Source organism: Apis florea, unplaced genomic scaffold (assembly GCF_048593485.1).
Source record: "Apis florea isolate Af1SG1 unplaced genomic scaffold, ASM4859348v1 contig_2274_pilon, whole genome shotgun sequence".
In the NCBI taxonomy this organism is placed as follows: Eukaryota; Metazoa; Arthropoda; class Insecta; order Hymenoptera; family Apidae; genus Apis; species Apis florea.
Genome location: NW_028256550.1, coordinates 2552871 through 2566336, shown reverse-complemented (window position 1 = coordinate 2566336; position 13466 = coordinate 2552871). Strand labels below are relative to the sequence as shown.

At 30.4% G+C, this 13466-nt stretch overlaps 1 protein-coding gene and 1 long non-coding RNA gene across 5 annotated transcripts in view; one reads left to right on the top strand and one right to left on the bottom strand.

Moving 5' to 3' along the window:
* Positions 1–56: 56 nt before the first annotated feature.
* LOC100867828 (venom dipeptidyl peptidase 4) overlaps positions 57–13466 on the top strand; it is a 214324-nt gene continuing 200914 nt past the window's right edge. Inside the window, exons 1-2 of one of the 3 annotated variants that reach the window (XM_086902911.1) lie at positions 57–194; positions 2012–2155. In XM_086902911.1, coding sequence (XP_086759037.1) covers positions 2129–2155 — 27 coding nt within the window. In that variant the 5' untranslated portion in view covers positions 57–194; positions 2012–2128. Of the gene's footprint in view, positions 195–393; positions 510–1997; positions 2156–13466 lie in introns of those variants that run through there. The other 2 variants (XM_086902914.1, XM_086902912.1) reach the window with 2 other exon arrangements.
* LOC116415380 (uncharacterized) lies at positions 2912–13391 on the bottom strand. Of its 2 annotated transcripts, XR_015290638.1 has the most exons (11): positions 13027–13391; positions 6873–7081; positions 6461–6730; positions 6177–6354; positions 5816–6087; positions 5376–5569; positions 5149–5298; positions 4762–4838; positions 4023–4390; positions 3736–3927; positions 2912–3623 (listed from the first exon to the last, which is right to left on the bottom strand). It is a non-coding gene; the product is annotated as an uncharacterized LOC116415380 (long non-coding RNA). The 2 variants fall into 2 exon arrangements; XR_015290639.1 differs by lacking the exons at positions 5149–5298; positions 5376–5569; positions 6873–7081; positions 13027–13391 and having other exon boundaries at positions 6461–6861.

Here is a 13466-nt window from a genome sequence, read left to right as displayed (position 1 = left end):
TGATCAGGTTTTCTATGAAACTCAATTTTGAATCGAGTAATCGACGTTTATTGATCGTAAATATGGATGTATATCGTTCGCAAAATCATCGATAAACGAATCATGGTGATAGAATCGTATCGATAGAATTTTCGATTTTATTCAGTATTCGATTATTATCGATACTGTACGTTTATTGCATTAGTTGCATTAAGGTATAGGATGAGTGAATTTTTGAAGCTTGATATTTGGTGGATGATACGTGTGCAGTTCGAATTATTTCTTAATTTTTCGTCATTTAAAGCTTATTTGACATTGTGAAAGCGAATAACGAGCTGTCACGAGTAGAATTAAAATAAGTCATGTGATGGAGAAAGTGTGACACATTGAGAAATGTTTATACGTATATTATTTTCAGTGAAGTTGTGAATTCTACGAGAATGGTACACATTGTATGACAAAATATAAAGAATATTTCTTGGAAGAGAAAATGAATGATAATAGTATGCAGCTACTCAAATTTATCGAAGGTTCTAGAAATTCGCTATCTTTCGTAATATTTCAAAGACACTGATAATACACAGTGATTATACACGTTATAAGTTATTAACTTGTATAAAAATTTCTTGAATTGATATTTTTTCTTTTTGCTATATTCATGTTCCCGCGCTTACATGTCCATTCTTCTTTTTATCATCTTTCAACAAATAATTTAAGATTGTAATTAGTAAATTTATTTTTTAAAGAATACTTAATATCTTAAAACAATTCTTCAAATATCTTAAAACAATCGAATAAATAGATACTTATGTATAATACTTTATGAATTCATCCTATAAATATTTTGAACTTATTCTTAATCTACTTACTTTCTTAATGTTTTTTTTTTTTCAGAGATTCAAACTTTAAGTATATATAGATACAAAGGAAAAATTTAAAAGAAAATTAAGAAATAATGAATTAATTTCGAAAATGATATACTAATAACAAAAGGAGATTATAATAATAACAAAAGAAACAAAGAAATTTGTCTGAATGATATTTTTGTTGATAAAAGTTAAAAATATAAGCATTTTATAACTCTTTCATCATTATAAATTATCCCCTTAACGAGTTATTAAACAAATTATGTTTAACGGCTAAAAATTGTTAAAATGTGAGGAGAACTTCATTTTCATCATTGCCAATATAATTCGATTTATCTGAAAATTATATAGAATTACAATTAGGGATTAAAAATATTGTAATTTAATCTGCTGTAAAAAGCAGAAAATAAAAAAAGTATGCAGATAAAAGAATGAAGATAGTACTTTAAATAAAAAAAATTGCATAAGAGATATAATCTATGTGAAAAATTTTTTTTTATAATAATATATTTTATAAAATTTGATAAAGCGAAATTAAAATATAAAATAAAGTATAAAATAGAAATAGAAAATGGAAATATGTAGAATAGCATCAAAAATTTTTTTTTTAAAGAATTGGCAAATATTTGTTAAAAATATTGAAGTTTTGACGTGAATAATTTTTATATTTGCATTAAAAAATTATTTCAAAATTTAAAGAGCACGTCTCAAAAAAAAAAAAAATGAATCAAAAGTTCTGTGATTGAAGTAATTTATTTCAAGTTATATTTTTGTTTCACCTAACTTTCCTTCTTTTAAAATAATCTCTAGGCAAGCGAAAATTTATGATAAGGAGTTTAAGAAAATCAAATCTAACCAAGATCGTATAAAAATAATTTTGTACAATTTCAAAGAATATTATCAAAAAAATGATATTAAATTTTTTTATTAAAAATATTCGAAGTAATTCGATTTTATATGATTAAACACTTATTAAGAATAATCATTATAATAATCGTTATCAAATATTATTATCAAGTCAGATAAATTTTAATCAACTGATAATTTTGATATATTCACAAATGATTCTCGCGAAGTTCATTCTTCGTAATATTCGAGAATGTTATTAAGTGAAACCAGAACCATTCTCGAAGAAGTTATTAACACGGGTTATTCGATAATTAAAGGAAATGAGAGAAAAGTAGGAAAGTGAAAACAAAAACGAAAGTGTGAACTGCAATGTGCAAGAAAAAAAGTGAGTGTGCTTCTATCAGTAAGAAAAACATAAGAGAAACACGGTAACGATGACGGAAGGCGGACCTAACATAAGCGTGAGTAAAAGATAATTTCACTTTACGCAACATGCTCGATAGAGTTAGATTATCACAATTTATGCAATTGCCAAGATTATGTATTTTCCCTACCTTTTATTTTTTTATATTATCTACGTTTAATTCCTGTCTTCTCAATTTTTCCTTTCTTCCTGCGATTATCCTTTATCTTTATTTACAGATTTTTAGAGAAATTTTTTTTTCTTTTCACGCATCATTCCTTCACTAAGCTTCCGCTTATAGATTCTGAAAGTCTTCCTTCTTTCAGTTTTTCTCTTTTATGCGTTTCTTTCTTCTTTTGTCTATCTACTTTCTCACAGTGTTTCTTCCTCTGAATCTCTTCTCAGTCCTCTGTGTCTCCTTATCAGTGAATTCTCGTTTCCTTAGCCTTCCTATCTGGATCTCCTGTACATCTTTCTTTTCCCTTAAAGTTCTCTGGTTTTAAAAGCTTTCCCCGTACGATCTTTTTTCTCATACTTTGAAAAGATTCAAATTGAATAATTAAAAGGACGAAGGTGATACCGTTTCATTTATCATGGAATTAACAATTATTGTTATCCTGTAAACAAAGGATTGAATTCTGTCAATTTTGTATTTAATAAATTTAATTTAAATACAATAAATAATTTATAAATTTATTTATGAAATTAATTGTAATATTTTTAAATATTTTATCTATTCATGATTGTTATTTTATAACAATCTGGTTTTATTCACAAATATTTGATTTTGGAATTAATTAACGTTAATGTGACGTTAATAGATAAACAAATTTTATTTAATATAAGAGGAGATAATTAAAAAACAGTGACTTTTTTACAATTTGTATCATTTCAATGTTTCAATTAACGAAGTTAAAAAAAAAAAAATAATGTCGCGCTTATTGCACGATAACGGGAGCCAGCGTTTTCATTTAAGAATTTATGGAGGATGGTGGGTGGTGCTTTAATCTTGGACGAGGATGAACGGTTTTAAACGGAAGGCCGAAGTGTCTCTTAACAATTTCAATGATATTACACAGATCGTTATATACACTTTTGCCCTGAACTTATGGCGTTATTAAATTGAGAAAATGACTTTAGTAATTCTCCAACGTGGGTACAACGTTTATCTGGATACCGATCATCCGGATTTTTGTCTTATCTGATAAATTAAAAGCCGGATAACCTTGAGATATCTTCATTGAATTTTTAAATACCAAAGAATTAGTGATTTATTCGTTTATCGGATTCCTCTTCTTTGTTTCATGTTATTTTGTCTTCTTTCTTCTTTTAGAATTTAGAATTGTTACAATTACTAATGGATTCTCTTGAGTTTAACTGGAGAATCGAGTTTGGGTCATTAACATTTTTCCCTTGCTCATTTATTATTCATTCAAGGAGACTGCTTAAACTATGTGAATCACTACATTCTTTTTTTTATATAAAGTATTCTTCACATTTGTTATTAAGCAATACTAACTTGATTTCTGTGAAATTAATATTATTGAAAAAAAATATTATTAATATTGAATATAATATAATATAGATAATTAAATGAATAGTTTAAAAAATATTGTAAATAATGCTAAAGTATAATACTTCATTTGTTTCCAATATGTAATATATGCATATGAATGGAATTAAAGCTTAATTTTTAAACTTTTAAATTTTGATTATTTAACCATTGCTTCCTTCGACCATATCCTTCGTTTGTTTGATATCCAATGTTTCTACTTGGATAGATTTTTAATCACATTTTAGTCTACTATAGAATCAATCTATACTTCTGATCTATAAAATCAATATGTATTATACTATTATTATTTCTTGTACGTTTTATTAAAATTTCCTATATTGCAATATATGGATATCTATTTAAACTTTACATTTTAATTTAAATGTTGCTTGTATTATTCTCGAAAGAAACTGTACTTTTCACAAAAGTTTGAATTTTGTTCCTACGTTTTCGGTTTTTACGAGTATTGAAGTTTTGGAAGTTGGCTTTCGCCACCAATTGTCCCTTGAGTCCGACTTCTTGTAGACAGTATGTGGACTTTGTGGCTAGTCAGTTGGTCACTAGTGGTTACTTTCTCCAAAATCGTTTCTGGTGACTATCTAAACCATTGTAGATGTTTCTGAGGATTCTCTTCCAGTTTCAACTATTTCTGTGTCCATCATTAGTGGGAAATAATCTTTCACGGGCAAGTATCTTGGTATGCTGGAGGTATGCTGCTTTGGGATGATGGAATTGGAACTAGAAAAATTTCCACAATGAAGAGAATGAAATGCGATATTGGAGGAAAAATATGAGATAGAAAACAAAGGATACCAAAAAAGTTTTGGAAATTAAAAAGTATAAAAATAGTAAAATAGATATTGCAGTGATATAAGATAGAAAAAAGGATATCAAAGGAGAAGTTTACAAGAATAAAAAATGTAATTGCAATTTTGGTAAAAAGGAATTTTGTGGAATTAAAGGAACAATATGCCAAGCAAAGAGAAAAATAGGAAGGCAGAAAGAAACGAAAACGAGGGATATCCCAGGATCAAACAAAAACATCAAATAAAAATCAGAAGAATGACAGTTTGAGGTGACATAAGATAAAATTAAATTATAAAACGTACTTGTCGATGTGAAAATTGATGACATGCGAATACACTACTAGTAATACAGTAAATGCGTATATCCAAAATGTTAAAAGCTAAAACAAACGCAAAAATTAGTACGTAAAAAACGTCACTCAAGGCTTATTTATAAGCTATAAGCTATTTAGCGCATCGTATGAGCAAGAAATTAGAATGAAACTGTTTATACTCGCTTCATTTAACAGAAATTTTAATTGCTTATAATTTAATAAATAATTCTTAAGTGACGTTTTTATATATTAACTTTTACATTTATTTCGATCTCTAGAATTAGCCCTTTAAAGGTGTTTCATGAATATGTTAACATATGTACTAATATTCATACATATACACATATTTATGAACACGTTTAATATGTGCACGTACGTATACATCATTTCAATATAAACGCTCTTGAACTATAAATGCAACGAGGGAAACTTCATGGCGGAAACATGAATATCGTAAATTAGTATTTTGTTGTTGATCTGTTGCAAACATGTGTTTAATGTATTTTTATATTAATCCATATATTAACTAAAAAAATAATAAATATTGTTTTAACAAATTCAAACATACATATTGATAAAATTGATATTTCTTAAAATATTTACCAAATATATATTCAAAAAACAGAGAAATTCCATTCGAGAAACTTAAGAATTCACGTTTCACCAAGGACAAAGAATGTAACAGTAAGAATGTTAAGGACACGATGATAATGATCAATGATATCGTGGATCCGTGAATTCGTTTTTCGGATTAATTAAAAATGAGAGCGATTCGGTGCTCGAAACTTAAAACGAATCTGGAAACACGTAATTATAATTATGAGGGAACGTAACGGCCCAGTTTTCCAACAACAGGAGTTTTCATTAGGGGACAAACAGTATTCCGAGCCATTCATTATCGCTTTATCTAAACCTCGTAACAGTTCGAGAGCACTTCGCAGTGTGTGCTCTCTTGCACAATAGAACTAGTACGCAATTAGCCAAGTGTCGCTCTAATAAGGATTTGTAGGATAGGTTGGGTCAAGCTAAATCGGCTTGTTTACCGTTAAACAGCTGGACAGACCGTCCGGATTCGTGTTTCGACTGGTGAATGTCGCAGAGTTCGCATTATGATGAACAGTGATTCGTTTCTGGTGCTCGAAATTAGTTTATCCTGGAGAAACCGTCGGAAAAGTTAGCTAATTTCCAGTGGTCTCCTAAACTGAGAACTTTAACTCCTTCTCAATTCATTTTGGAAATAATTATTTGTTGTCGTTGTTTGCATCGTTCATCGTTTCCTCCGATCTTGTTTTTCAGAAATACGCCACATAAAAACCTTGAAAAAGTTTAAAAATGTTTCTTTAGTTTTGCAATTTGAAAGACTATAGATAAGGGATGATTTAATAATAGAAAAAAATCACTTACCAGAATGTTTTTTGAATATAAATATTAATTAATTTTTATTTTATAACAATATACATTTAAGTTTGTGTTCCGACTTCAAATTCATTTTAATTTGTATTATTTTATCGATCCATTATTATATATAGTATTTAAAATATAAATAAAAAGTTAATTTTAATTGTTTTTACTTTCTTTTTTTCTATATTTTAAATTAAAAATAATTTAAATTGAAAAAGAAATATTAGAAGAATGGAAACGTTAATTGCTACACACTACGCAGTGAGAATTATAATTTAAAAACTTGCGAAATTTCGATGTTTCGTCTTATTTTCCGGTTAATTCAACAGCAACCAGGTTAACCATAACTCGTGAATCCAGGATTAAAATACGTAGGAAGTTCCGTAAAACTCGACCGATTATGAAAAGAAATTTCCATTATAAATTCTGTTTATCTTAACTTTCGAGTTATTCCACTAATGTTTGTTCCCTCGTTATATTGGAATATTGGTTAGATTATTTCTTCCTCAGTTTTTCCTCGAATCTTTTATTTTGTTCATCTTGTAACTGTTTCGTATCTGAAATAGACATCAATTATGATAAGTACTTACTAAAGCAACGTATTTCTTGTAATTTGTAAAAGCACGAGAGAGATATGTTTTATGAATTTCTCTTAGCTTGATTTTCGGCGACGTAGCATCTCCGCAAGGAGGTAAGTACCGAATGTTTTTGCACATGGAACCGGTATGGCACAGTCGGTAACAAAGCTGTCATCAACCGACCGAGTTGAAATCTTGTCGTTTCGAGCGTTTGAAGTTAACTCGCGTCACAAGCAGACTTCGTACTTTCATCTTCCTCGAGTTTAACGTCTTGTGTAGTTTCACAAGTTGACTCTTGTTGCTTGCCTATGTATCTGGTTTAGTTGAGACCTGGATTGAGTTGAAAAGAGATACAGTCTACTCTTACTGGATCGTCTTATCGGTAAAATAATTGAAATAGCGGGTTGAATCGTGAATTTCCAGTTAGAGAACGATTAACAGAAACATTTACACTTGTTAGATACAATAATCTCGTCTTTCTATTGGATCTAATGGGTTCAGAACGAATGCTTTGTCTCGAAAAAGAGATTTCACGGAAGGCAAATCTCATCAAGGGCAATTACAAAGTAAAAGTGTAGAAGTAATAGAGGATGAAGTCGAAGGTACCAATAACGTTTCCTGGAAAGTTTTTGGTTGAAATTGAATGTCTCGAATATACATAAAATTCGATATTCCTGTGCATATCTACTAGTAAGAGTGATCTTACTTATCTTATACGTAAAGTTGTATCTATTATATACAAATTATTATTTATTTAAAGATAATTTTTCACGAAAAATAAAAAAAAACAATTTATAAACGATAATAATAATTGGGGATCAAATGTAAAGGTAATAATTAGAAATTAGAAATTAAAAAAAAATAAAGAAAAAACGTCATCAATCAATAACCTTCAAACTTAAAATCCTTTAATATAAGATATATGCAATATTCTCGTCAATTTTTTTTTAAAATCTTATTTTTAAGGTCAACCCGATATTGAATAGAGACACCGCTCTACGTGTACACACAATACGTATACGCGTGCCACTATTTCTTCGAATTTTGGAATTCGTCCAAATTGGATCTCGCGTATTTAGTGGAACGAGCATGGCTCCGGAAGGAATTCGTAGGTACGCGCTTACACGTACATTGATAACAAAGTGTATGTATATTGTGAACCGGGTCTGTCTACAATAACCGCGAAAACGAATGGCGATCCAGCTGTTTTCTTCTCGCCAACGCGTCGCGACCGTTCCTTCTCTCGTCCACTACGTGGTTTCGACCCTCCTTTCCGCGACGATCTCTGTCCAACCACGATGTAATTCCGAGTTATTCCATGTATTCCATCGAATTACGCATTTGCTACACTTTCTTGTAATAATCCGGTCGAATCACTTTTGTTGTTGGAACATCGGCCAAGTAATTCCTGAACGAACCACTACTATCCAGAGGAGGAAAAAAGGACGAGCGAGCGATTTTGTTGATGGGGATCCACGGAATGAAGAATTGTGTTATCGCAAATTATTATATTTCTGGCGATGAAGTTTAATATAAAATTTGCTTCCTTTTTTCTTATCTTATCGAGTTTTTTGCTTTATTTTTGAAATATAGACAGTACAAACGAAACTGTATTTATATTTTTTACATTAATCATCTTTTAAATTTGGTCTTTGAATTCGTTTCGTCCGTTTACAGATATATGAATATAATTTTCCTCGAAAATTTACGAAATGGTTTAAATTTTTGCTTCTTTTTTAAGGTTAATTCGCTCTTCTGATAACAAAATGATTGGAAATTGGAAACGATATTGAATATCGTTTAGCTTATACGTAATCCTCTTTTCAAATATTTGTTTTATCTATAATTAAATACAAAATCTAAAAGGCTTATATAAACATCTGGTGTCGTAACGAGAAAACAATGGCAAAGAGAAAATTTACTCATAAAATGAGCATGATAATTATACGGATGCTGGGGAGACGATTATCGTAGCCTTAAATTGATTCGTATAATATTGGAAACCGATGAGTAAAAAATATATTTGCGCTCATCCTTTGTATAACTGACCTAATTCTATATCCAGTTCACAATACGAGTCGATACGGGATGAAAGAAGAAAGGAACGAAATAAAATTATACGCGGTCGCTGATACTTGATTATTTATATCTTTTATTTATATTCTTTATTATTCTTGGCTGGCACGTATACGTTCCGACTTTGGATTATCTTCTCTTTTCGAAATGAATCTTTTATTCCGTTTTTTTCCACGATGGTTTATCCTTTGTACTATCTTGTCTCATACGTCATCTAACCATTCTCTCCGCCATTCTAATCATCTATTATTTCTCTGACATTCTTTGCACGATTATTCCTTTCGTTCTTTCATTCTCTTGCGATCGAAAGAACTTCTAATATTTTTCTATTTTATTAGGCAACCAAGAAAAATTCTTCTTCTCTAAAAGTAAAATAAAGAATCATCTACAGAACACTGCTTTCTATAAACAAATTGCAAATGATGAAACTTAAAATTGACGATATGGATATATCTATTGTATATTCATTTTCAATTTGAATTTTATTTCCAAAAAAGTTCTACCACAAGATTCATAAATGAAATATAAATCTTATCTCGAGTCTAGCCAATTATCCTCAAAATTAATGATAGCGCGTTTAGGAAAAGATTTTCATTTCTAGAAATCGTAAAATTTACGATCTATAATGAATAAGAATTTTTTTTTTTACATTTCCTTTTTTTTTAATAAAGAAACAACAACAAAATTTAATAAAACGAATTAGACGATTCGTATCTTATCCTATCTATCGAAACATCTTTCCACCTCTTTTCTTTCCCCTTTAAAGTATAACCGAGATAACCATATAGCCGAGTCTGCACGATACACATTGCCTTCAAAGATTTAGACGGAGTCAGCGTTTTTCGCCGAAGCGCCGCATCATAAAACTCGGGGGTTACTTTGCCCTGGGGGCCCTCATTTAACTTCTCATAGAGCAATCGGGCAATTTGAACGTAATAAAAAAACTTTCCGTCCAACTTGTGAAAGTGAAACGGGTGCTAACTGGAACGCCAGAGTTTGGACCGGGGGAGGGGGGAAAAAAAAGGTAGAAAAGATGGAGGAAGAAAGGAATTGGATCGTGATCGCAAAGGGGAAGTATCGAGCAGATGTGGACGTCAATGGCGAAGCTCGAGACAAAACTGTAAAGGATTAATGGCACAGGGGCGATAATAAACCGCGATTTGAAATCGTATTGTCGTTTCCACGGCTGGAACACGATAAATTCTAGGCAGGCTCGTTGCTGCTTCTTTTTTTTTTTTTTGCTTAAAGCCAAGAGCCTCGTCGAAGAAAAATGGCTTGCTGCTTGCAACATGACGTAAAAGAGCGACTTAATCCCATAATATCTGTGGCGAACTCTGGTTGAAAATTAATCTTGTAAGTAATTAGCGACCCTTGAATGAAATGAACGATGAGAAAGGGGGTTTTAAACAGATTATCGAATGTTATTATTCGTTCGAAAAGTTGAAAAATCTTGGAATTCAATGTAAGATGGAATATTCATATCGCTCTGCTTTGATCATATATGCTGTGTGTTTTTTGGACAGTTAATTTTTAACTTGAATCGTTGTTGAATCGTATTGGTGAAATTTTTTGATAAGACATAAAATATTTGTCGAAAATTGCAGAGAGATATTCGTGTCTCTTTGATATCGATTAGGAAACGTGTTCGATCGTAGATAATTCCGTTAAGCGTTGCCTTTTCCTTTTCGTTCCTTTTTTCAAAGTTTCGATAAAAATATTTCGTCTCGATTCGAATTAATTATTGATCATTCTGTGGAAATTAAGAGTTTCTTTCTTATATGTCATTGTTCGCAAACTAGTATTTCGATTTCGATCTTTCTTTATCGATCGAGTTCGATTCAGTCGCATGCGAAACTTGTTTGCATAAAATCGGATCGAATCGAGATGATAACATGATTGAACGATTCGAGTGTAAACGAATGAAATTGAAACGGAACAACAAACTTGAAGCAGCCGTTCAGCAACACTGTAATCCGCCGCGAATAGAAGCAATTTAGCATAAACAATCTCGTGAAAACTAACCCACCTGTGCTGTGACATCGGTTTTAAAAAGATTTTAATTAGAGAACCATTTTATACGCGTTGTTAATCGGATTTAGAGAAAAAATTCGAACATTTAATTTTTAAAAATGATTAAATTTAAAATTTAGATAAAAAAAAAAAACAACTCAACTTCGAAAGTTCAGATTTGAAATTCAAATAAAAAGCCCGGTTAAAATTTTACGATTTTTCCGTTCGCGTATAAAATTTCATTCGTTGTAACTAATCGATCGATTTTGCACTATTCATGTATTTTTCGCCGGAAGCGTCAGATTCATCCATGATTGTAGAAAAAAATTATGTTGAATCAAGTTGAAAGGAAAATTATTCTTTCGTCGAATATTCGTACACAGAAGCGGTTCGTAACTATACGCGGTTGGAAATCGGAACGAATAAAATCAAACGAAAAGCTATTCGAGTATTTTCTATGCTTCGAACATGGTTACGAATATACGTTCTGCCTTCCCTTCTTGTTGAAAATTTTACCTTGTTCGATAACTTGTTTAATTAGCAAACGGAGAAGGGACGAGAAATAAATATAAAAAAGTTAATTAATGAATTCTAACTAACGAATGTTTGAAAAAAATCGTGCATTAAATTAATTCATGATGGCGTCAGCTTTTAAATGATCGTTTCTCTCGTATGCATTACCTTTGAAAAGAGAAAAATGTCCGTTTTAAAACAACCCGAGAAATGTTCGAAACGAGTCGATGTATCGATTCGATTTATTCGATTTCATAAACGAGGTTTTTATGAGGCTTCGACTTATAAAAATATTTGCCTCTACAAAAACATTCCTCTCGCACGATTCCTTTTTATCTCGATTCATTTCATTTCGATTCGATTCCATTACAAAATTCATGCTTTGTTATTTGAAAAGAAAAGAAAATTATTGATTTTAAATAACACATGCAACAATGTTACCTGAAAACTTTGAAAGTTATGTATTTTTATAATAATTTTGCTTCAGGAATATGTTCAAAGAATTTTAAGTAAAAATTCTTGCATAATTATTAAACAATAATGCAAGAATAGCATTTTCTCTTTTATTGTTATGAAAAAAAATAAACAAAAATGTATCTTGAAGTATGACAAGATTTCACAATTAGTTATTTTGTTTTTAATAATATGTATATGGAATTTTGCAATCGTTGTAAAACGTTAGCTTTAACGAATATTTTCAAAAAGATAAATATATAATATGCATACGCGTGTAATATTTATAAGTATAGTTTGCGTAGAAACGATTGTTAATAGTTTCTGTTAAATTTATCGATGAAAACGCTGAAATTTATAAAACTTTTGAACACATCCATTACGATGAAAGCAACAACAATTTTGTTGTAACCAGTCACATTGTAAATCGTCGAAATCGTATGAGTTTCGTTTGAAACATTTATTTCTATTGAAACACTGAAAAGTGGCAATCATGTAGCACTTTTCACTCTTTTTTTCTAGTCTATTTTCTAATCTATATAGAAATATTTCCATAAGTTAGTGAAAGAGTTTCTAGTTCTATTTTTTATATATATATATATATATTTTTTTTTTTTTACCATTTGCATGCGTAATTTTCTCAAAAAGAGGTGTCGTAGTGATAAAATGTCTCGTGAAAAATACTTGACTGCGCGTGCATTGCGAATTTTTCACATTGATATATGTGCGATATATCAAATAGAAAGAGAAAAGCACGTCATGTTGATTCGTAAAAATTACGTTTTCGAGTCAACCGTTTTGTCAATGTGAACGCAAATGGTACAAAGTCTATACATACACTGCGAAATATCTGATAGAGTAATTCTGTTATCTTATATTTGAATTTTTATTCTCGAGATGGAAAACTTTGTAAGAAAAGAGTAAACAGCTGTCTGGATTGCTCTAGAATATTAATTACGCAACAGAATTTATTCTCTTAGACAGTTGCAACGTGATAAGATCGTAAAATTAAAACTCGAGAAGTTCGAGTAACGTGCCCACTTGCATAAAATTAAAATGTAATTTTAATTTTTTTATAAAGATTATATTCACAATGAGATTTATTATTTTTATTTCACGTTTCTCTTCAAAGAGAAAATTACAACATCGCCACATTTTTTTTCTAATCTAGGAAGGATTCACATATTTCTTTAATCTACGTTCAAAATTAAAATTCTACTTACGATGTAGCTCATTTACTAGAACTGCAATTTTCGCGCGATTTAACGTTTCATTATACATTTTAATTGCGCGTTTTGCCAGTATTTATTCCATCACATTGTCACCATATTGTTTTGTGTATAGTCGATATCTACTTCATGAAAACAGGCTTTTTCTATCGGCAGAAATGTAACAACAATGCATGTAACCGCATGGACAAACGTACTCGTTGCGAAATGGAACAATGATCCGTGAAACGTTCAACCGGAATTGATTGCAATGTCCATTCTACGGACTACGATTTCCGTATGAACCGATGAAAATTCACAAGAGAAAATTGACAAGATTCTATTGGTGTGGCAGTGACATGTTGCACATGGTGAAACTTCTCCTTTCTACGGGATCCAAGCGCGACGATTTGGCCGAAGTAAGCCGAATACAGCCGAATATTACCGAACAACAA